The sequence below is a fragment of the Podarcis gaigeae genome (genome assembly GCF_964106915.1).
Source record: "Podarcis gaigeae genome assembly, chromosome: 5".
Lineage (NCBI taxonomy): Eukaryota > Metazoa > Chordata > Lepidosauria > Squamata > Lacertidae > Podarcis > Podarcis gaigeae.
Window position 1 is genome coordinate 88,924,971 of NC_139681.1, and position 21,266 is coordinate 88,946,236.

The 21,266-nt window shown below is 43.7% G+C and overlaps 1 protein-coding gene across 5 annotated transcripts in view; it reads left to right on the top strand.

Moving 5' to 3' along the window:
* Nucleotides 1–17,582, top strand: part of NAALADL2 (N-acetylated alpha-linked acidic dipeptidase like 2) — a 797,888-nt gene extending 780,306 nt beyond the window's left edge. For all 5 annotated transcript variants that reach the window (XM_083739414.1, XM_083739413.1, XM_083739415.1 and 2 more), the window contains one exon: nt 17,164–17,582. In XM_083739414.1, the coding sequence (XP_083595540.1) occupies nt 17,164–17,362 (199 nt within the window). In that variant the 3' untranslated portion in view covers nt 17,363–17,582. The remainder of the gene's footprint in view (nt 1–17,163) is intronic.
* The last annotated feature ends 3,684 nt before the right edge of the window (nt 17,583–21,266 follow it).

A 21,266-nucleotide genomic window follows, 5' to 3' on the forward strand; every position in this document is an offset into this window, starting at 1 on the left:
ATATATCAGAATCAATAGGATTTTCCATGAGACAGCCCTTTAGATCAGGCATAGGCAAACTCTGGCCCTCCAGAAGTTTGGGACTACAATTCCCATCATCCCTAGCTAACAGGACCAGTGGTCAGGAGTGATGGGAATTGTAGTCCCAAACATCTGGAGGGCCAGAGTTTGCCTATGCCTGCTTTAGATAGTTGAAGATGGCGATCATATTTCCTCTCAGTCTCCTCTTTTCCAGGTTAAACACATCCAGCTCCTTCAACCGCTCCTCATAAGGCTCAGTTTCCAGACTCTTTGTCATTTTGGTTGTTCTCCTCTACCCACATTGCAACTTGTCAATATCTTTCTTAAATTGTGGTGCCCAGAACTGGACACAGTACTCCAGGTGTAGCCTGACCAAGGCAGAATAGAGAGGGACTATGATTATGAGGGACGTGGGTGGTGCTGTGGGTTAAACCACAGAGCCTAGGACTTGCCAATCAGAAAGTTGGTGGTTCGAATCCCCGCGACGGGGTGAGCTCCCATTGCTCGGTCCCTGCTCCTGCCAACCTAGCAGTTCGAAAGTGCAAGTAGATAAATAGGTACTGCATCGGCGGGAAGGTAAATGGCATTTCTGTGTGCTGCTCTGGTTTGCCAGAAGCGGCTTAGTCATGCTGGCCACATGACCCAGAAGCTGTACACCGGCTCCCTTGACCAATAAAGCGAGATGAGTGCTGCAACCCCAGAGTTGGTCACAACTGGGCCTAATGGTCAGGGGTCCCTTTACCTTTATAAGTTCCCTTGACTGGGGACTCAGCTATATTGCTAAAGAAAAATCACTTTATATGTGTTGTAATACTGTGATACCAGATGGCCCTGTGGAGTCTCGTCTTTTGCCAACGTGATTTCCCTTTATGAAGTTTAGAACATATTTTTCTGAAACGCTTTTTTGACACTATACTTCCGTTGATGTCGCCTAGAGTAATATTTGCTCTTTTTTGCTGCTGCATCTCACTGTTGACTCATGTTAAGCTTGTGGTCTACTAAACCACCTAAATCCTTTTCACATGTGCAATCCAAGTGTCCCCCATCTTACATTTGTGTAGGGCTAATACTCTTATTTCTTCTTTTGCGATCACTCGTAGCCGAGTAAGATTGTCTTCCAAAACTGGGTTTTAGCAGTGAGTCCATAAGTGACTGTGGAGGCCAGTTCTGGATCCACACATTCTTCCACAGTGGGAACATAGGTTTCCAGGTGGGAATTGATCATGGTGAGGGTTTGCCAAGCATGCCTTCCTCTTAGCATGTTTCTCCCTTTCATCCTGAGTTCAAGTGTCTTCAAAGCCCATGACACCTTTGGTAAAGGCTGCTCTCTACTTCTGTCAAGTGCTGTGCTGTAGCTGGGCTGAATCTAAGCATGGTGCAGACTGGGTCAGAAACCTGGATGGGAGAATAATCGAAATCCCTTTTAAGATAGGAAATAAATATATTTTATCTCTGTGTGTAAATTTTGTTTATACTTTATTCTAACTCTTTGTAAGCCACCTCTCTGAGAGATTGAGGTGATAAATACCAGTAATAGAAACTATCAGATAAAATGCCCGCAGTAAAAAATATAAACCAGAATACAATAAAAACAACCAACAGTAGGATGACTGACTGCCCAAAGTCAACCCCAAAGTATGTGCTTTGCATTCTTTTCTCGAGGAGTGAGATACATATTCGAACCTCTTCTGGTAAACTATTTCAGAGCCTTGGAAGAACCACAAGGAAGGCCTGAGATTCTCTGTGCACAACATACGGGTTACAAATATGTTAGCGCCTTCAAATGTCAATCTGCATTACCATTAATGCAATGGCATAGCATGGACCAAGGAAGGAGAGAAGATGCTCATAACTTCAGTTGAAAGAAAAGAGCTACATGGCGGGAGAGTAGGTTGCCAGGTTACGATGGAGGAAAAAATGGATTTTGTTTGTATTTTAATGAGGAACTACCTAATTCACAATTCTTGAACCAAAATGCAAACTGAAACATAACCACCCACTGAAATTTGCACTTCTCCTAATTTTTCATTGTGTACCCCCCCAAAAAAAAATTATGTGTGCAAGAATACAAATATTAGGCGGAAGCAAGCACAAAAGTGCATCTATTACAGAAAGTTACATAGAAAAAATGTATTCTATTGATTGCTAGCAAAAAAAATGTCCATGTTACAAGTTATTCTAAGATTCTCATGCTTTCTGCAGCATTGTCAAACTGAGCTGAATTTAAAATGGGGGGGATGAGAAACCATAATTCACAGATTTGTCTATCCCTAGTTATAATCTGAAGACAGGCACTGTCCACTTAAAACAGAGGTGGCTAACATTTTTGCTTTATTTACTTATTTATTTATTGCTCAAAGCCCCCCCCCTTTACCCTTGGTGTGGCCACCCACACTCTTGCAGACATGCAGTCAAACCGGCACACAGCCTCCACTCCTTTGCTACATAGAAGGATTAGGGGAACCTGACTGGTTCTGTCGCTCCGGGCTCTGAGCCTAGGGGCGCCACAGGGCACCACAACTATGACAGAATGGAAGGCGAGGGGCAGACCCAGAATTTTGGCCTTGCACAGGGTGCCTCTGAAATATGAAAGAACAAAATCAAGGAAGTCATAAAACACGGTAGGGATACATTTGAATTTGCAATTAGGTATAACAGGGACAATACAGATATAGCAACAGTTAAAAATTATATAAATTAAAACTTAGTCACTAACATATAACCTGAAATTCTCATTGAAAACCTTAATCATTATGATAGCACAGCTTGTTGCCTAAGTTTTATGGAAATCGCACAGAATTTGGCTACTCTTGACGTGATCTCAGGATCCTTGTCCTCTACCAGGGATTTTAGACACTGAAGTTTGGATTCATTTGGAGATTTTTGCATAGCAGGGTTAATAAATACTGAGTGCATATCCCCGTAGAAATGGCAGCGTAACAAGGCAGAAGAGACAGTTTCTACCTCCATCAAGCCGCAGGGGTAGACTCGTGGAGTACATATGGACATTCAACTGCCTAACAGTGTTCATGTCACTCAGGTGATGGCAGACACAGAGATAAGAAGAGTCATTCTGTTGTCTGGAGAGGTCACTTCCTGGTTCTCATGGAAAAGCCATTTTCTAGGGTTGCCATATTTCAAAAAGTGACAATCTGGACCTTGATAGAAACAGTAGTTCAACTGCACCTGGAGGGCCACAGGTTACCTAAAACCTGCTCTCCAACTGCAGATCATAGCTGACAACTTTTCCCTTTTCTTGCGAGGAATCAAAAGAGAAGCATTGACAGCTATGCTGCAGATGCAGCAAGGGGCAAGATATCAGTGGCTTACCTTCTCCATTCCTTTCCCTGTCCTTTCATCTGTGTCTCTCTCTCACACCTGCTCTGCAGCACACCTGAAGTCCTGCTCACTACAGTCAGCAGGACAGAGAAGCAGGTAAAGAAGCTGGGGAACACGCAGGCTGGAGGAGCCAAAATGAAATGCACTGTTTTCAAGGGACAGAAGAAAGCTGCAGATTTCTCCCTGGCAACTGCAAAGGAGACTCTGCTGTAAGCTCAGCCGGCTGCATGTTCTAATGTCACTTTGTGAGCTGCTTCAATAGACTTACAGAGTATTTTCGCCCTGCTGATGGCTATGACAAGGCTCTCATTGATTTCAATGAGGCGAGGTGAGGTTCAAGTGCTTTGCTAGTGCATAATCCCATTCAAATCAATACTATCTGCTCCAGTTTTCTCAGATTGCTTCTTGATAGCTCCTGTTCCCAAATGGAGTTGTTCTCATAAGGTACAAGGTGTAAAATATGTGGCTGGGACCAGCTCCTTTATTAAGGCTTTCTTTTTTCTTTCTCTACCATTTGAAAGCCGGGGCTTAAGAAACAGTGAAAAGATGGAATGTATAATTACAAGAAAGTGCTTTTCTGCTAGGCATAGAATTTGGCATTCTGCAGATCATGGCTTCTTGGGTGTGTGGGGTTTTTTACATGATTTTACAGGAGTGCACAGTTAAACTTTTAAACAATTTATTATAATTTGTTAATTTCTTTAAAAAAATATTTTTTATTGTAATAATAGTGCTCAGCCACTCTGCTAAACAGATGGAAGGAAGGAAGATTTTAGCAAAGGCAGCTGTGCAAATACCCTCCACTAACCAATGGCCCTGGTAACAATCATCTCCCTTATGCTCTAGAGTGCCATTTTATATAGCAACCTCCAATTTGGGTGGGGGTTGCATTTTGGATCATCGTGCGCATCAGTGAAGTGTGTATAAGCCCCACAGTTACACCCCTATCACACTCTCTTCTTGGTCCAAAAGTGTCCTGCAAATGCACAGTCTTGCGTTCTTTGAATGTGCACAAAATGGGAGTTGCCAGTTTTACTGACGAGCTGCAAGAGTGAGGGCAGGAAGCATTGCCCTCACTCTGATTTGGCTTCAGGGGTTATCATGTATGGATATTGTGCTGTTGTTGTTGTTTTAAAAAAGGTCATTGATTTATTCTTGTCCTGAAAGGCACTTGAGACTAATCTGGTGTAAAGCAACTCATAATGTAAACTAATTTCCTAGGTTGAGTGTTTTATGAAGCCTAAACAGAGGGAGATCAAAAAAGCAATGGTGACTTCTGGATAAAAATAAATGCCCCCACTAGTCCTTCCACTGCTGGAACATGATGATGATGATGATGATGATGACGACGACGCCAACAACAACAACAACAACAACTTTTTTATTTATACCCCATCCGTCTGGCTGGGCTTCCCCAGCCACTCTGGGTGGCTTACAGAATATATAAAACATAATAAAGCATCAAACACTGAAAACTTCCCAATACAGGGCTGCCTTCAGATGTCTTCTAAAAGTTGTATAGTTCTTTATCTCCTTGACATCTGAAGGAGGCTGTTCCACAGAGAGGAGGCCACTACTGAGAAGGCCCTCTGCCTGGTTCTTTGTATTGAGGGAACCAGCAGAAGACCCTTGGAGGAGACTTCAGTGTTTGGGCTGAGCGAGGGAGGTGGAGATGCTCCTTCAGGTATACTGGACCAAGGCTGTTTAGGGCTTTAAAGGTCAGCACCAGCATTTTGAATTGTGCTTGGAAACCCACTGGGAGCCAATGAAGATCCTTTAGAACCAGTGTTATATGGTCCTGGCAGCAACTCCCAGTCACCAGTCTAGCCGCTGCATTCTGGATTAGTTGTAGTTTCCTTGTAGTTACCTTCAAAGGTAGCCCCACATAGAGCACATTGCAGTAGTTCAAGCGGGAGATAACCAGAGCATGCACCACTCTGGTGAGACAGTAGGGTCTCTGCCGGCGTACCAGATGGAGCTGGTAGACAGCTGCCCTGGATACAGAACTGACCTGTGCCTCTATCGATAGCTGTGAGTCCAAAATGACTCCCAGGCTGCACACTTGGTCCTTCAGGGGTACAGTTACCCCATTCAGGGCCAGGGAGTCCTCCACACCTGCCCACCCCTGTCCCCCCAAAACAGTACTTCTGTCTTGTCAGGGTTCAACCTCAATCTGTTAGCCGCCGCCTTTCATCCTATGTACTGCTTAATGCCAAGATAGGCAGAAATGGAAAAGGGGAAAGGACACTGAGATGTAGGAAACATCCCTTCTGCCAATCACGGCTTTCAAATGAAAACCATTATTTCTGTCCCATGCAATCCTGTGCAGGCTGCCTCAGACATAATATTTGCATGAAAGCTACTCCCAAGTAAGTATGCATAGGATTGCGGCCGTAAGAATTTTAATCTCAGCGCTATTTTACTGATAGCATTTTAATGTTTCTCTGTGTGGAATAATACTTGTTCATTCAACACCGCAAGCTAGTTTTGGTATGTGCAAAGTTTATTATATATGCTGGGGAGCATCTGCTTCTCCCACTCGCAGTGTGAAATGGCTCGCTCTAGAAACAGACATAATGGCCTTGTGCTATAGCTCTGGATCTTGGTCACACAGAAGCAGAAAGGAGGAACCATTTCATGGGGGAAAGCTCTACCAACATCTCTTTTAGTCTTCATGCATAATAATAACCTAATAACCATCCTGCATTTGCCTGCATTTCCTGAGGAAACACCATCCTATTTGTGCCTTGTGTATATTTCAAGTGTATATTTAGCAAAAGGCTATTTAGCATACAGTCTTAATAACCTCTCATTTTGGTGGCTGATTTGTTTCATTAAGCAGGGTAAGCCAATGAGCTAAAGAAAGAGGGAGAATTAATTTAAATATTTGACTTTTGGACAAATATAGCTATAGTCATGGGAAGCAGAACTGCATGTGCCATAATTGTACCTGGTTTTGACAAGCATTTCGGTGGTTTTCACATTTCAATGTCAAGCAGTTGTCAATAGCATCTCACCATAACTTGTAATTCACTGATTATTTTTATAAAAAAGCATTAGTTCACAAATGTTTTAGGGTTTCAGGGGAAGAGCAGAGTAGCTTTTATATTCCGTAAGTAGCTTTTATATTAGAATATAAAATACTTCCTTTCAAATCTTTATGGCGATTTTTTTTTTAAGATCTACATAATTACACTAAGCTATTTACACATGCAAGAGACTTAAGGTTTAGTTGTTCAGGGTTTGGTTTTGTGGCCTGATGGAAAACGTTCTCTTCGAATCATCTGGGCTGCTTCAGTATGGCCAAGTCCTATGCGTCTCCAGATATTTTTAAGAGGCAAGGGCTGGAGCTCAGTTTGTAGAATATCTGTTTTGCATGCACATGGTACCAGGTCCCATCCCTGCCATCTCAAGAAGGAGTGATGCATGCCCCTGTATGGGAACCCTGTAGAGCCACGGCCAATCAGTGAAGGCACTATTGAGCTAGATGGTCCAATGGTCTGATTCATTACAAGGCAGCTTCCTGTGTGCCATAACAAAGGACAGCAGTCCTCTTTTCATCACACTCCACCCATAAATCCACCTAATGCATGCAGCAGTAGCAAGAATGCAAGCTACTCAAGACTGGTACCCTTTCTCACTTGCCCCATTCTCAACCTCTGTGGATTCAGCAGAGGGTGAGGAAAATATATGGACCTTGCACATGCACATGTGTATATATTAGGGGTGCATGCCAATAATAAGATTTGTTGATTACTACTGCAAAAGACGCCTGCTTCTTGGGAGAAAAGCAATGACAAACCTAGACAGCATCTTAAAAAGCAGAGACATCACCTTGCCAACAAAGGTCCGTATAGTTAAAGCTCTGGTTTTCCCAGTAGTGATGTATGGAAGTGAGAGCTGGACCATAAAGAAGGCTGATTGCCGAATAATTGATGCTTTTGAATTATGGTGCTGGAGGAGACTCTTGAGAGTCCCATGGACTGCAAGAAGATCAAACCTCTCCATTCTTAAGGAAATCAGCCCTGAGTGCTCACTGGAAGGACAGATCCTGAAGCTGAGGCTCCAATACTTTGGCCACCTCATGAGAAGAGAAGACCCTGGAAAAGACCCTGATGTTGGGAAAGATTGAAGGCACAAGGAGAAGGGGACGACAGAGGACAATATGGTTGGACAGTGTTCTCGAAGCTACCAGCATGAATTTGACCAAAATGTGGGAGGCAGTGAAAGACAGGAGTGCCTGGCATGCTCTGGTCCATGGGGTCATGAAGAGTCGGACACGACTAAACGACTAAACAACAACACTGCAAAATTTCCCCAAAATTATTGATATTTTTATTTAATAAATTTGCATAGTGCCCTTTGTTCAGGGTGGTTCACAACATAAAAATACAAGAATACATAATAAAAACAAGAAGAAGAACTAAACAAACCAGTAACTCCCATCCCTCTGACCCACTCCCACAAACACATTTAAAAGGGTAAAGGATGTTAATCAGCCCAAAGCCTGGTTGAAGAGGAGTGTTTTCCATGGCAACGGAATGCTTATGTTGCCATAACATGGACGTCTCATGAAGGAGGCACACAAAGAAAGGCCTCAGATGATCATTGCAGGTTCCGGGTTGGTTCATATAGGGAGATGCAGTCTTTGAGATATTGTGGTCCTGAGCCATTTAAGACTTTATAGGTCAAAACCATCACTTTTTGACTTTAAGGATGAATGGGAACCGTTTACAAAGTATCTGAAGACGCAACTGGACTCCTTGGCAGGTTTTGAATAAACATTCACAAACTTTTTATTGATAATAATCAGCTAAATAGTTTGAGAATCTATACAACTTTGTAACATGCAAAAACAGTATTCTTAGGGAAACCAAAGACTGGAACTGAGGGAAGTCGGGGGTGGGTGGGTGGGTTTTGTGTGGGAGGGGGGAGAAAGGAAAAATGGGGTGGGGGGGAAACAAGGATGATATGTTTTTGGATAATATGTCTTGTTATAATTTTGAATAAAAAGTTTTTTAAAAAAAAACAAAAAAACAAAAAACCAGCACTTTGAATTGGGCCCGGAAACTAACTGGAAACCAGTGCAGTCAGTTCAGGATTGGTATAATATGTTGGAACCATCTTGCCCCGGTGAGCATACTGTAAAACATACCAATGAGATTTCTAAAATGCAGTCTTCAAACTCATATGCAGTACAGTCATACCTCGGGTTGAATGTGCTTCAGGTTGAGCATTTTCAAGTTACGCTCCGCAACGGAGCATGTTACTTCCAGGTTTCGCCACTCGTGCATGCGCAGACGCTCAAAATGACGACATGCGCTCGCGCAGATGTGCAGTCGCGTCTTGCATTCTATTCAGGATGTGAACGGGGTTCCAGAATGGATCCCATTCGCATCCTGAGGTACCACTGTACCAGCAATCATGCTGAGAACCAACAGTCATGTGATCTGCAGTAATACTGAGAAGCAGAGGTGCTTCGACCCAAAACAGGTCTTCGTCGGTGGACAATGTACAAATCTTAATGCTGTCACTAGAGGTGGACCATTTAACTGTATCAATATTCTGAGCTGGCCAGTCATAGATGCAATTCATAATGCTTCATAATAAATAAATGTTTTGGGGGAAATTAAAGACCGTAGTCTGATGAAAATATTGTCTACAGGAAACTCACTTTTCTGTGTGCATATGATAAGTCTGGAAAAAAAGTGTTTTTCTCATGCTCAATCCACAATTATAAGCGTAAAGGTAAAGGGACCCCTGACCATTAGGTCCAGTCGTGACCAACTCTGGGGTTGCGGCGCTCATCTCGCTTTATTAGCTGAGTGAGCTGGCGTACAACTTTCGGGTCATGTGGCCAGCATGACTAAGCCGCAGCACAGGGAAATGCCATTTACCTTCCCACCGGGCTTTCGAACTGCTAGGTTGGCAGAAGCAGGGACTGAGCAATGGGAGCTCACCCCTTCGCTGGGATTCAAACCGCTGACCCTCTGATCGGCAAGCCCTAGGCTCTGCGGTTTAACCCACAGCGCCACCCGCGTCCCTATCCACAATTGTAGATGGTGCCAAATTCAAAAATATTGGATTTTAATAAAGTGATGCCGCTTAATGATTTCCCAATAATTAATTCAACACCTGTGGGCAGAAACCGTGGGCAGGGCACCAAGCATGTCTGACCCATCCCTCAATACCAGCAGACTCAAGAGTGCAGGAAGGCTTCACTCTTTCAAATGCTGTTCAGCAGGGGAATGTGAAGCAATTGGGCACTCCATTTGCTTGCCTTTTGGTGAGTTCCAGCAGAAGCAGATGAGGGCAGAATTAGCTGTCTGGCCCATTCCCTACATTGTGAATGCAACACCCACTTCCTTTTACACCCATTGTTGAATCCAGCACCTGTTTCCCTTCTTGTCCTTTTCCATTCCAGAGGAGCATGTAAACTCCAGAATACCCCCACTGCTGCCTCAGCTTAACCCCTGAAATAGTTCAACCTCATTATCAAAAAAATAAAATTAGTTCTTGCATTATGGAATATTACAGTTTAAGCCATTTGCAAAGGCTTGGCATTATCTCGTTTGATTTATTTAAGACGTGGCATAATACAAGTTACTTTCTGGCTGGTATGGGTCTTATTCCATGCCCATTTCAGCTAATGAGAAACAATGTTTGAATAGAGGGCCATTATTTCTATCACCAAACGAGCACATTTTTCAGTCACAGAAATGGCTCATAAAGACAGTGGAAGGTTTCTCCCCCCCCCCCCATCTTTTAATAAAATTCCTTTTGTATGTACCTTTGCCTTAGTTTATTAAGGCTGATTTGTCAGCTCCATGAAGAGGTTTTATCTCCTTCAGAATTGCTGTCTGGCGTTATTAATTACTTTTCCCAGTTTGGCGCTGTACTTTTCGGGTTGCTATGATGTGTCATTGAAATGGACCCATTAAGGATGAGTGATGTGTGTAGTAATTTCATTAGTGTCATCAATAATGCATTGCACTTTCCTTTTAAGAATCGCTTTGTGCGGGTTGCAGTGACTCTGTGTATTATACTGATGCGATCAAAATGGTTAAGTTTGGAGGGAGGTATTTTGAAGTGATTAGGCATAGGGATTGGACTGATGTCATTTTAATCACATAAATATCAAAGAATTATGGCCATCAAACTACTGTGGTCAACAGAAAAAGGACTGTGGCTTTCTGGTGCCTCAAATTCTTCTATTATTTTCTGCTAAGACACAATAAAACAGCAAGCGCTTTGTTGTTGTTGTTGTTGTTGTTATATTTCATAGAATTGTATATTTGGAAGAGACCCCAAGGGTCATCTACTCCAGCCCCCTACAAATGCTGGGATCCTGCCCATGACCATCCGTGGGTGGGCTCGAACCACCAACCTTCTGTTTACTGCCAGACACACTAACCCATCGCACCACTATTTATACCCTGCCTTTTCCCTTGGGGATTGCTAGAGTATTTTCCCCAGACTTTTCTACTACTCCCATCTAGTGGCCAACTCAGCATTGCCAGTTTCTGGGAACTGCTGGTGGGCAGAGTGCTGTTGTGCTCAATGTCCATCTTGCAGGCTTCTCACAGGCATCTGGTCTGCCACTGTAAAAGCAGGATGCTAAACTAGAAGGGCCATTATGTGGAGCTCCAGTGGATGGCTCCAATTAGCCACTCAGAAGAACAGAAAGGGCCTGCAGATCACTGGCAGAGCAGATTATTTGCATGCAGAGAGAGCCATGTTTGGTTCCTGGCATCTGCAGTTAAAAGGAACTTAAGAATGCAGGTCAGTGAATGACCTCTGTCCGAGACCTTGAAGAGCCATGGCTATTTGGAGCAGATGGTGCTGGACTAGGTGGACTAATGATCTGATTCATTAGAAGGCAGCTTGTTCTATTCCCATGCTCTAAATTCATGTCCTATGCCCCTCGGTTTCTTAAATCTTTCTTCTGCCTTTTAGCTTTGCCCTTGTTGGAATTCTTGGTACTATGGTCTTTCTTCTGCAATAATGCAGGCAGGATTATAGCTGTAAACTAAAGCAGAGGGCAATTTTTGGCAGCGCTGAGAAACACTCCCTGCTTTTCGTCGATTTGTTCGCATTCCTTGACAAAGGTTTTGTCCATTTATTTCCATTGCCCTTGCATTCCACTGCCTTCGTTTGCCGTAAGTCACAATGATGTCATCCTGTCATCTTTTCTGATTGCTACCCGATACACAACGTTGTGACGTCAGGTAACATTGTGAATCAGATAAAAAGTGAATGTTTGCAGAAAGCATCTGCACAAACCTCTGTCCCACCAAACAGGGGCTTTACATGAAAACCCAAAATTTACACAACTCTAAACAAAGCGGTGGGGAAACTCAAGCCTGAGGGCCAAATGTGGCCCTCTGAGAATCTTTACTTAGCCAGGCCTAACACACTCTCAAGCCAGACTCCCTACTGGCTCTAGTGATCACAGCAACTCTTCCCAGTAGTTCTTGCCCCAATGAGGTGGTTGTGTGGATAGAAGGTCCTCACCTTCCACCTCTCTCTAAGACTCCTTCTCCCCGGGTCCTTCCCAAGCCATCTAAGGCTCCCTCGTCTAGTGTCCCATTGCTCTCCCCTCCTCATTTTTCTCTGTGTTCTGGGAGATGGGAGGTGAAGATTCCCTGGACTCCAGCAACCAACCTCATCTCTGTCTCCTGGTCCCATCCTCTCCTGCCTCTGATTCTGGTCTGCTCTTCTCCAGCCTCTTTGTGCTCATTAATCAGCTTCCAACATCTCCTCCTCCTCCTCCTCCTCTTCCTCCTCCTCCTCCCAGTCTGTTCCCTCTTCTCCTTCTAACAACTCATCGTTGTCCCTCCACCAATGCCCCTGGCTTTGAGCCTTCTTCCCCTGAGGGTTCCCTTGGGGGTTCCCCAGTTGGTGCCTCCCATCAGTCTTCTGCATCCAGCCAGCCTGTGACATCAGAGGACAGAGGGATGTATGTAGAAACTACCCCTGCTGTCCCAACATAGCACTGTGATGTTGGAAACAGCATGATGGCAACATTACTGCTGAGCTGCCGCCATGCTGTTTCCGTCACAACAGTAATTGATTATTGCAAAGACTTCAAAGGGTTGTGGGAGGCAGACAACCCTCTGCTGGACGTTTTGGTGCTTTTTGTTGCTTAAATAATAGAACCATAGGGTTGGAAGGGACCCCAAGGGTCTTCTAGTCAAGCCCCCTGCAATGCAGGAAACTAAACTAAAGCGTCCATGACAGATGGCCATCAAATCTCTGCTTAAAAGCCTCCAAGGAAAGAGAGTCCACAACCCCACAGAGACCATTCCACTGTTGAACAGCTCTTACTGTGTCTGTATTCGTTGACACATTGTATTTCAGCTGCTCATAAAGCAAAAGATGGACCCTGGTACCTGGTTGGCCAATCTTGCTGAAAGAATTCTGAGGAAGGGTGAGCATTGGTCAGATTTTCCATCGCTGTCCTATATGTTTTCCAGCGCCCAGCTACAATGATGTATTTACACCCAACCACGGTTTAGAGGCAGCGAAGAATTTAAAATGTTTCCGTTATGCTGGTTTTAGTGTCTTTGTGGGGTAAGTTATGGCCTTTATGCAAAGGAGACTCTAAAGGAAGCATTTCCAAGCACACTTTCTAAGTTGCCATTTAACCTGCCACTTTTTTTTTAGCCAATCCCTCTCTTCGAATAGTAATTAGACGTCTCCGATAGTGATCTGCAGAAAATACTCTCTGGTAGTCTTCTGGGTGACTATCGCTGGCAGTTTTATTACTAATTTGGAGTTGCCACTGGGCCTGTCATGTAATTAAGTTACTAATGGAGTGTCTTGGCTGAGCTGCTTTCTTTTGTGTTTTTTCCCCCCCTCCTCTGTCCATTCATTTTATGAATTCCTTTGTATGTGTTTGATGATAAACTCCTGCCTGCAATCGCTCACCAACCTTCCCCCCCCCCCCGCCATTATTTTCCAACATCACACAATATAGTTTACAATCAAAGGTACCCCTGGGTAGAGATTTATGATATTTACATACTGTTCTAATTAGGATAATGATTACACCTGCTTTAAGATAACATTTATTACCTGCTCTAACAGACCCACCAAAGCCTAGTGGAAACCAACTGAGTAGGGTTTTTTGGGTTGTTGTTTTTTTGCTTTTTTTCCAAAAATGCTTTTAATCCTGCTGTGCTTACAACAAGAGACATATAATAGCTTTGCTTTGAAGAATAACAGTTGAACCATTTGACTGGGAGCCCTTTCCTTGCTGCTTTCTCACCCTCTCAGGCAGTGTTCTTCAGCTTACCTTGCTTTTCTATCTCTATAATCCAGGCTGCCTTCAGTTAGGGCACCTGGGACTTCCTCCAGAATGCCTTGAAGTGGTTTGCATCACTGCACAGGGACTGACAGGTCTACACAGCTGACATCTAGCTATAAGTTCTCTTGCTTTCCAGGAAAAAAAGGTCTTGTGGCTTTTCCTGCTCCCCTTCTGTGATTCAAGTTGCTGTTGGACTGCAGTTCCCATCATCTCTGACCGCTGGCCGAGCTGCCTGGGAACGATTGGAGTTGTAGTCCAACAGTATCTGGGGACACATGGCTGATGGGTGCTCTCTATCCCCCACCCCACTTCATGCACACAAAGAATCTGAGCCACAAGGCAGCTGCTTCTCCATGCATTTGTTAGTTTGTATCCTGCCTTTCCCCCAGAACTGGAACTCAAGAAGGCTCACGAAAACTAAAACAAACACAAATAAAACACCAAAAGCCAAAAATATTAGAATCATAGAACTGTTGTGTTGGAAGGGAACCCAAGGAGTATTTATTCATTCATATATATATATATACACACACACACACACACACTTATACATATATATATATATATATATATATATATATATATATATATATAATTTCCACATATACATCCTCTAACAATATTTCTCTAACAATTTTCCATACCCCCCCCATGCCTCCCCTGGACGTCCCTCATATTCCCATTGTGTTTTATCTCCATATTACTCATCCTGTGTGTTGTTTCCCAAAATCTTCCCCATACATATAATCTTACTTTTTGTTATATACAATTGTGTTTGTTTATTCAAACCCTGCCAGTGAGTCCAATTCTTTATGTTGCTGCTTCATGTATGTTGTAAATCATTCCCATTCTCTTTTAAAGTCTTTGTTATCCTTTTCATGTAACTTATCTGTTAATTTTGCCAGTTCTTCATATTCCATAGGTTTCCCTTGCCATTGTTCTTTCCTTGGCATTTCTTCTGTCTTCCAAGCTTGTGCTCATATAATTCTTGCCACTGTTGTTGCTTACATAAATAATTTCCAATTTTCTTTTTTAAAAATCTTTTTAAAAGGAGGTATCTATTCCTAACCCCAGCAATGCAGGAATCTCAGCGAGATATCCATGATAGATGACCATCCAACCTCTGCTTAAAAACCTCCCAGGAAGGAGAGTCCACCACCTCTTGAGGGAGTCTGTTCCACCGTTGAACAACTCTTACTGTCAGAAAGATCTTCCAGATCTTTCCTTTCTTGCCACATGAATCCATGGTTTGGGTCCTCTCTCATAATACTAGAACTCAGGGACACCAAATGAAGTTGAATGTTGTGGATTCAGGACAGACCCCCAAAAAATATTTCAACACATGGTCATGTGGCCAGCATGACTAAACCACTTCTGTTGCAACGGACGGTTTCCATGACGAAAACCAGAGTGCCCTGAAATGTTGTTTACCTTCCCACCGGAGCGGTACCTATTTATATATTTGCACTAGCGTGCTTTCGAACTTCTAGGTTGGCAGAAGCTGGGACAGAGCAACAGGAGATCACCCCGTTGCGTGGATTTGAACCGCGACCTTCTGATCAGCTAGTCCAAGATGCTCAGTGGTTTAGACCACAGCGCCACCCCGCTCCCTTGTTTCTTCACACACCGTGCATAGCTAAATAATGGAAGTCACTCTCGCAAGATGTAGCGATGGCCACCAACTTGGATGGCTTTAAAAGATGGTTAGACAAATTAATAGTGGAAAAGGCTATCCTTGGCTACGAGTGAGGATGCCTATGTTCTATCTCCATTCTCCAGTTGCTGGAGAGCTCAAGTGCAGAGAACCCTGTTGCTCTCCATACCAACTTGTGAGCTTCCCATAGGCATCTGGTTGGCCAAAGTGAGAAAAGAATGCCGAACTAAATGAGCCTCTGGCTCCGCGGACCCAGTAGGGTTTTTCTTACATTCTTCTGAGAACAGAAATACATTGAATGCTTTATCAAGCACTGTGGCTAAAGCGTGTCCTCTCTCAAAGAGGGCATGTGTTGCGGTGAGACCTGGATACTGACCTCCTGGTTGTGGGTGGGTATATTGGGCAGGCACAACACCTGATTGGTAGGTCCCTCATTGATGGGTTTAATCTGGCCAATGGGGGGCTGACTAAACGGACCGAGGGACCTATTTATACGTATGCACATGACCCAGAGCTTCCTCTTTCGGCTCATGCATCGGAACACCCGCCCACCTCTTGCTATATTTAGGGCATTTTGTGCTTGATCTTGCTATGCCATCGTGTGTCGTCTGTCATTGGGGCAGGGGCACGGCAGGAATTTCCCCCACTTGGCGGATTGGCTGTTGCCATTTGGGTTTCGCCTGCTGCATAGCAAATAGTCACAACTTGTAAGATTGCGGATAGGCACCGGTTCAGGTGATAGGGATGGGAGAACAGTTTCGCCGACCCTATGTGAAGTGTATTCCGTTAAAGGAATCCAGGGACTCAACTTGGTTTGGTCTACCTCCAAGAGGGGATTGTGCCCGTGCCTGAGTCCAAGGGAGCATCTGGGGAGTGAACAGAGTCTGCTCCCGGGCTTTCCGCCTACCTCAGGTGTTCACCGTTGGCTGACTTATGATAGAGCTCTGGGTCAGCGCTACCTGCAAGGGTCAGGGAGCTAGTCGAACCAGAACCAATGCAACCACTCACTTTCTGTAATCAATAAAGTTGTGGCCTAAATCCTGCCAAAAAAACCCAAAACTAAAATTTGAATCAAGTGTGAGTTTATTTAGGGGGGAGGTATCTTAAAGCACTATTTCTGGTCTTGCAGTTATTCTGAGTTTTCTCTATCAAAACACTTTATCACAAGTCAGTTGTCCATTCGATTTGGAATGGGGAACTTCATTCAGAAACAACCCCGCTCTGTATGTTACATCTAACCAATCAGCCCACTGTGCATTATCCACGAACCAAACTATCACATAAACTAACATTTCAGAAAATGCTCCCCTTGTGAAAATTATGTATCCAATTTTGTGGTTCACTGTCCCAAACACACAATATTACTTTTTGACGTGGCAATAATATTTGGGAAAATCTTTGGGGAGGTGTTGCATGGCTGTACTTACAACCGTGTAAGATTTACATTAGTTCCTTGGGGATGGGGAACACCCCGGTGAGATGAAAGAACTATTGAGTATGGGGATCAGGCTGTTATTCTTCTCAATGAGAAAATGTTAGTGGGATGTCGTGGGGCTGGGGCTGTGATATATATTTCATCCTGATTGACGATGTTTCCTTTGATAAGATTTGTAGATGTACGCTCCTGGAGCGATGAAGGGGCACACTTCTGGGAAGGCAGATAAAATATACACAGTCGACTTCTGAGCTTGCCGCGGGTTAATGTTACAGTAGGTAATGTGTATCATTTGTAAAACGTGGCTGCCACCTGGGGGCATCATCGATGATTTCAGATGATTTCAGATACCTGTTTTCATCTGTTTGAGTCAAGCATTTACTGTTTCTTATTGTTCTTTTTCAGAAACATCCTTTACAGGCTGGATGAAAGGACACACCAATTTTCAGTACTGCTAGAGGCGGTGGAACACTGCAAGTTGCATCAGTCAAATGAGACTCTTCAAGCAGCCTTGTCGAAAGTGCTCAGCAGCCTCAATTCAGCTCAGGTTTCTTTCAAAGCAGGACTCAATGTCTTTGAGGCTGCCTTACTAGGAAGCAAATGAGGAATCTGTCTCTTTCACGTGTACACACACACACACACATACACACAGGGAAGAGCTTTGTTTACATTTTGCAAAGGAAGACTCTGAGCTGGACCAGAAATTGTATGTGGTTGAAACCTTTCCTTTCTTTTGTTTTTTGACTCTTTAAAAGAGTCCCTGTTTCACGGCACCATTTTGTACAGTTAGATAAATCTGAAGCAGCCTTTTGCACTGTTGACAATTTATCATGTACTTCTATTTCCGAATGATATATGGAGGAAAGCTAACTCTTTGGAATGTGTTGGTACACACAAAATCAGCCTTGTAAATGAGCCCACGAAAGCTAGTAGACTGCAAAGCAAAGGACTAGCTTGCTGTGACTGTCAGGAGAGGACAAAGGTCTTGCAGAAGCCCTCTCGTTCATCTTCATGGAAGTCCATGTACTCACTAGGCAGGTGGTTAGATATAAGGTGGAATATCTCTGAAAATTTCATCTGCTTTATTGAAAAGGGGGGATGGAGATTAAGACTCAACATCATCATAAATGTGGGGGGAAATAGATCTTCAGATTTAGAAGATCAGATTTGGACTCAAATAACAAATTGGATCAGGGTGAAACAGAACGGATCTGAAACATATTGGTCAGCTTCCAAATATTAAAGATACAAGGCAAATCTTTTTTCTACAAGAAATCACACACACACACACACACACACACACATATGGATATATATCAGCCTTGTATTTAAGCCCTTGCCTATACCCCCAGGTATAGGGCGGTATAATAATAATAATAATAATAATAATAATAATAATAATAATAATAATAATAGTTCATTGAGTTCCATGAAGGCAAATGAGTGGGCTGCTGCAGGAGAGATGAAGCTGACAACCAGTGCACGTCTTTAGTGGGCTGAATTTACATGCATCCATAGTCTTTTACTTTCTCAGTTGAACTGCAGCCCACCCACCATTCTGTATCACGAACTTCTGGTGAAACTATCTGTTTCAACAGTGGTTTGTCAGGTAGCATTAGGGACTGCTGTTCAATGAAAAGTCAACAGCAGAGCAAGTTGATGCAGAACTAGTGGATCTTGGTCATGAAACCTTACAGAGTGATGAGGGCACTTTGCAAGTGCCACTGTGCTGATTACAGGCACCTGTATGGATATTGTAAAACTTCCGTCATAAATATCTTCAGGTTTCACTGATTAACCCCTTATTTATAAGCATACTTTACCCTTAACTAGCAGCAAGCCAGGCCTGGCTGTCAAATTACACCAGCAATACTGAACAATCCCTTCTTTGTATTCTCAGACCACTTTCAAGCTGCTTATGTTTTATAGACATTTAGCATTAAGAATTAAGCTTTCCTCACCTTGAGGTGGCTAGCGAGTCAATCGTGTCTCCTGTGGATGACAAGGTTAGTCAGAGTCATAAAACAGTGTTGCTAGTATTGTTCTCCGGTAAGAGAGAGATGTTTATGGACTATAGCTGTCACTGTCTGCCCAGGAGACATAACGCTGGCAATGTTGGATGTGGTTACATTTCTCATTCTTAATCTCTGGCTACAACCAAGATGGCAACATACATACGACATTGTGAGGCATATCCCGGTGTTCCATACTCATGCTCAGGCACCTGAACACACCTATGGCTACTGTCATGTCACATACAGCTGGGGATGAAAAGTACTGCTGTTGTATATAGCAGAAATTAATCCTGTTTCACCCCCTGAATTGTTGGCCAACCTCCCAATATGAGTCAAGTGTTAGGCAAGTTATTCCCAGTGGAATCAAAACTGACACCAGTGAAGTCGAGCTGTCAGGGAGAATGCAACTGAAAATGGCAAATCCACGGTGAGCGCCCTGGGTATCCTGAATTCAGTTTCCTAACAGGGAGAGATTTCTGTTTTCCTGTCAAGAACCAGTACATATTCAGAAACCAATGGCTTTGAGTTTCATTGTGTTACAAGCATGGCCATGGTGCACTAAGAGTTCACCTTTCAGCAGCTTGAAGGTGGGCTGCAATATTTGGGGACATTCTTTGCTCCTATAGATGTAGATCAATTTGCTCAGGGACCTGAGATGTTCACTGTGAGCTCACCTTGCCTCATGGGTGAGGCAGCCCAGAATAAAGAGTGACATCAGGATTTGCTGCCCCTTTGGCTCCTGCCATCTGAGGCAGTCACCTCACATAGCCTCGTTGAGTGGGCTGGCACTGATGTGAGGTCTTGTCTAATGTGTGATTCTCAGTGAGAACTTAAATATGTTCTTCTTGTATCCCCATTAGATTTGTTGACACATGTACCCTTTTCAAATGCTGTCCATGGCTCTAGCATTTATTAATTGGAAATTTCATAAGTTCATGATTATTCTAGAACTACGTTCCTTAAGTATTTGCTCTATTCTTAAGCAACATTTTCTAGTTTGATCCATCAGAATCCATATTAGATCAATATATTTATTAAAGGTAAAGGTACCCCTGCCCGTACGGGCCAGTCGTGTCCGACTCTAGGGTTGTGCGCCCATCTCACTTAAGAGGCCGGGGGCCAGCGCTGTCCGGAGACACTTCCGGGTCACGTGGCCAGTGTGACGAAGCTGCTCTGGTAAGCCTGCACCAGCGTAGCACACGGAAGCGCCGTTTACCTTCCTGCTATAAAGCGGTACCTATTTATCTACTTGCACTTAAGAGTGCTTTCAAACTGCTAGGTAGGCAGGGAGCTCACCCTGCCGCGGGGATTTGAACCGCCGACCATACGATTGGCAAGCCCTAGGCGCTGAGGTTTTACCCACAGTGCCACCCGCGTCCATATATTTATTAGGTCAACCAAAAATGCCAGAAAATAGTGTGCAAACTTCTGAGTTCTGCAGAACTCTTCATCAGGCTAGATGCTAAATAAGTGGGGAGAAGAGGGGAGAGAGAGAGAGAATTGGCTGGTGGAAAAGCCATCTGTGTTTGTGTTGGGAGGAGACTTAAGATGGAGGGTGGAAGAAGGAAGCAGACATTCAACGTAGTGCCTGTGAGGCACTATGCAGGCAGGTTGTACCCACAGTCTACTGTGGCTGAATGTTTATGTGCTGAGAATGAGCCTAGTCTTCCCAGAGCTCTTATTCTCCTTTCCTGTCCCTTCCTCTGGTTGTGAGGAGATTTGAAGCATTGACTTCCAGTTTCAATTAACCACAGTTTAGTGCTCTGTCCAAAATTGTGGTTAATTTCAACCGTGGTTTGTTTCACCACGCCAGCTTTGTAAAACTCAGTTTCAGATTGACTTGTTTCAAGTGAATCATAATTAAAATTAGCCACAGCTTGTGTGGATCGGACAACACAGCAAACTGCAGTTCAACAAAAATGGGAGTGAAAGCTTCCCAACTCCTCTTGAAGGCCATCAAGGGGCAAAGAGAAGATGGATTCTGGAAGCAATAATGCCTGAAGCCAGCAAGCTGCAAGGCTCCAGGGCAATATGAAAAGCTCCATCTATGATGCCTGATGACCTGTGAATTCTACTTACCCACCAGAGTGGGAGGCAGCCAAACTTGAAGGTGGCCTTCAAAGAGAATATCACAAGCACCCACAAACCTGTGGTACTCTTTTCTTAAGCGTGGATGGGTGAAGTGAGCTCTCAAAGATCATTTTTAAGCCCTTGCAAAAGGTCATCGTGAGCTACATTCCAACACTGATTGCTACCTTCAAGTGCCCGTAAGCTCAATATGAGGCCTTGGCTAGATTGATAACAGGACATTGCTCCAAATAAGTTGTGACCTATATTTAATAGAGAAGAGTGGCTGATAACTGGATTAGCTGCCGGGGCAAATGTAAAAGCTGTTATTGAGGTTTGGGGCTGGTCTCTCCTCCTCTTCCAATCTGTGAAGCTCTCTCTCACACAAGACATTTATTACAGAAGGTCATATCTCTCTATCTCTCT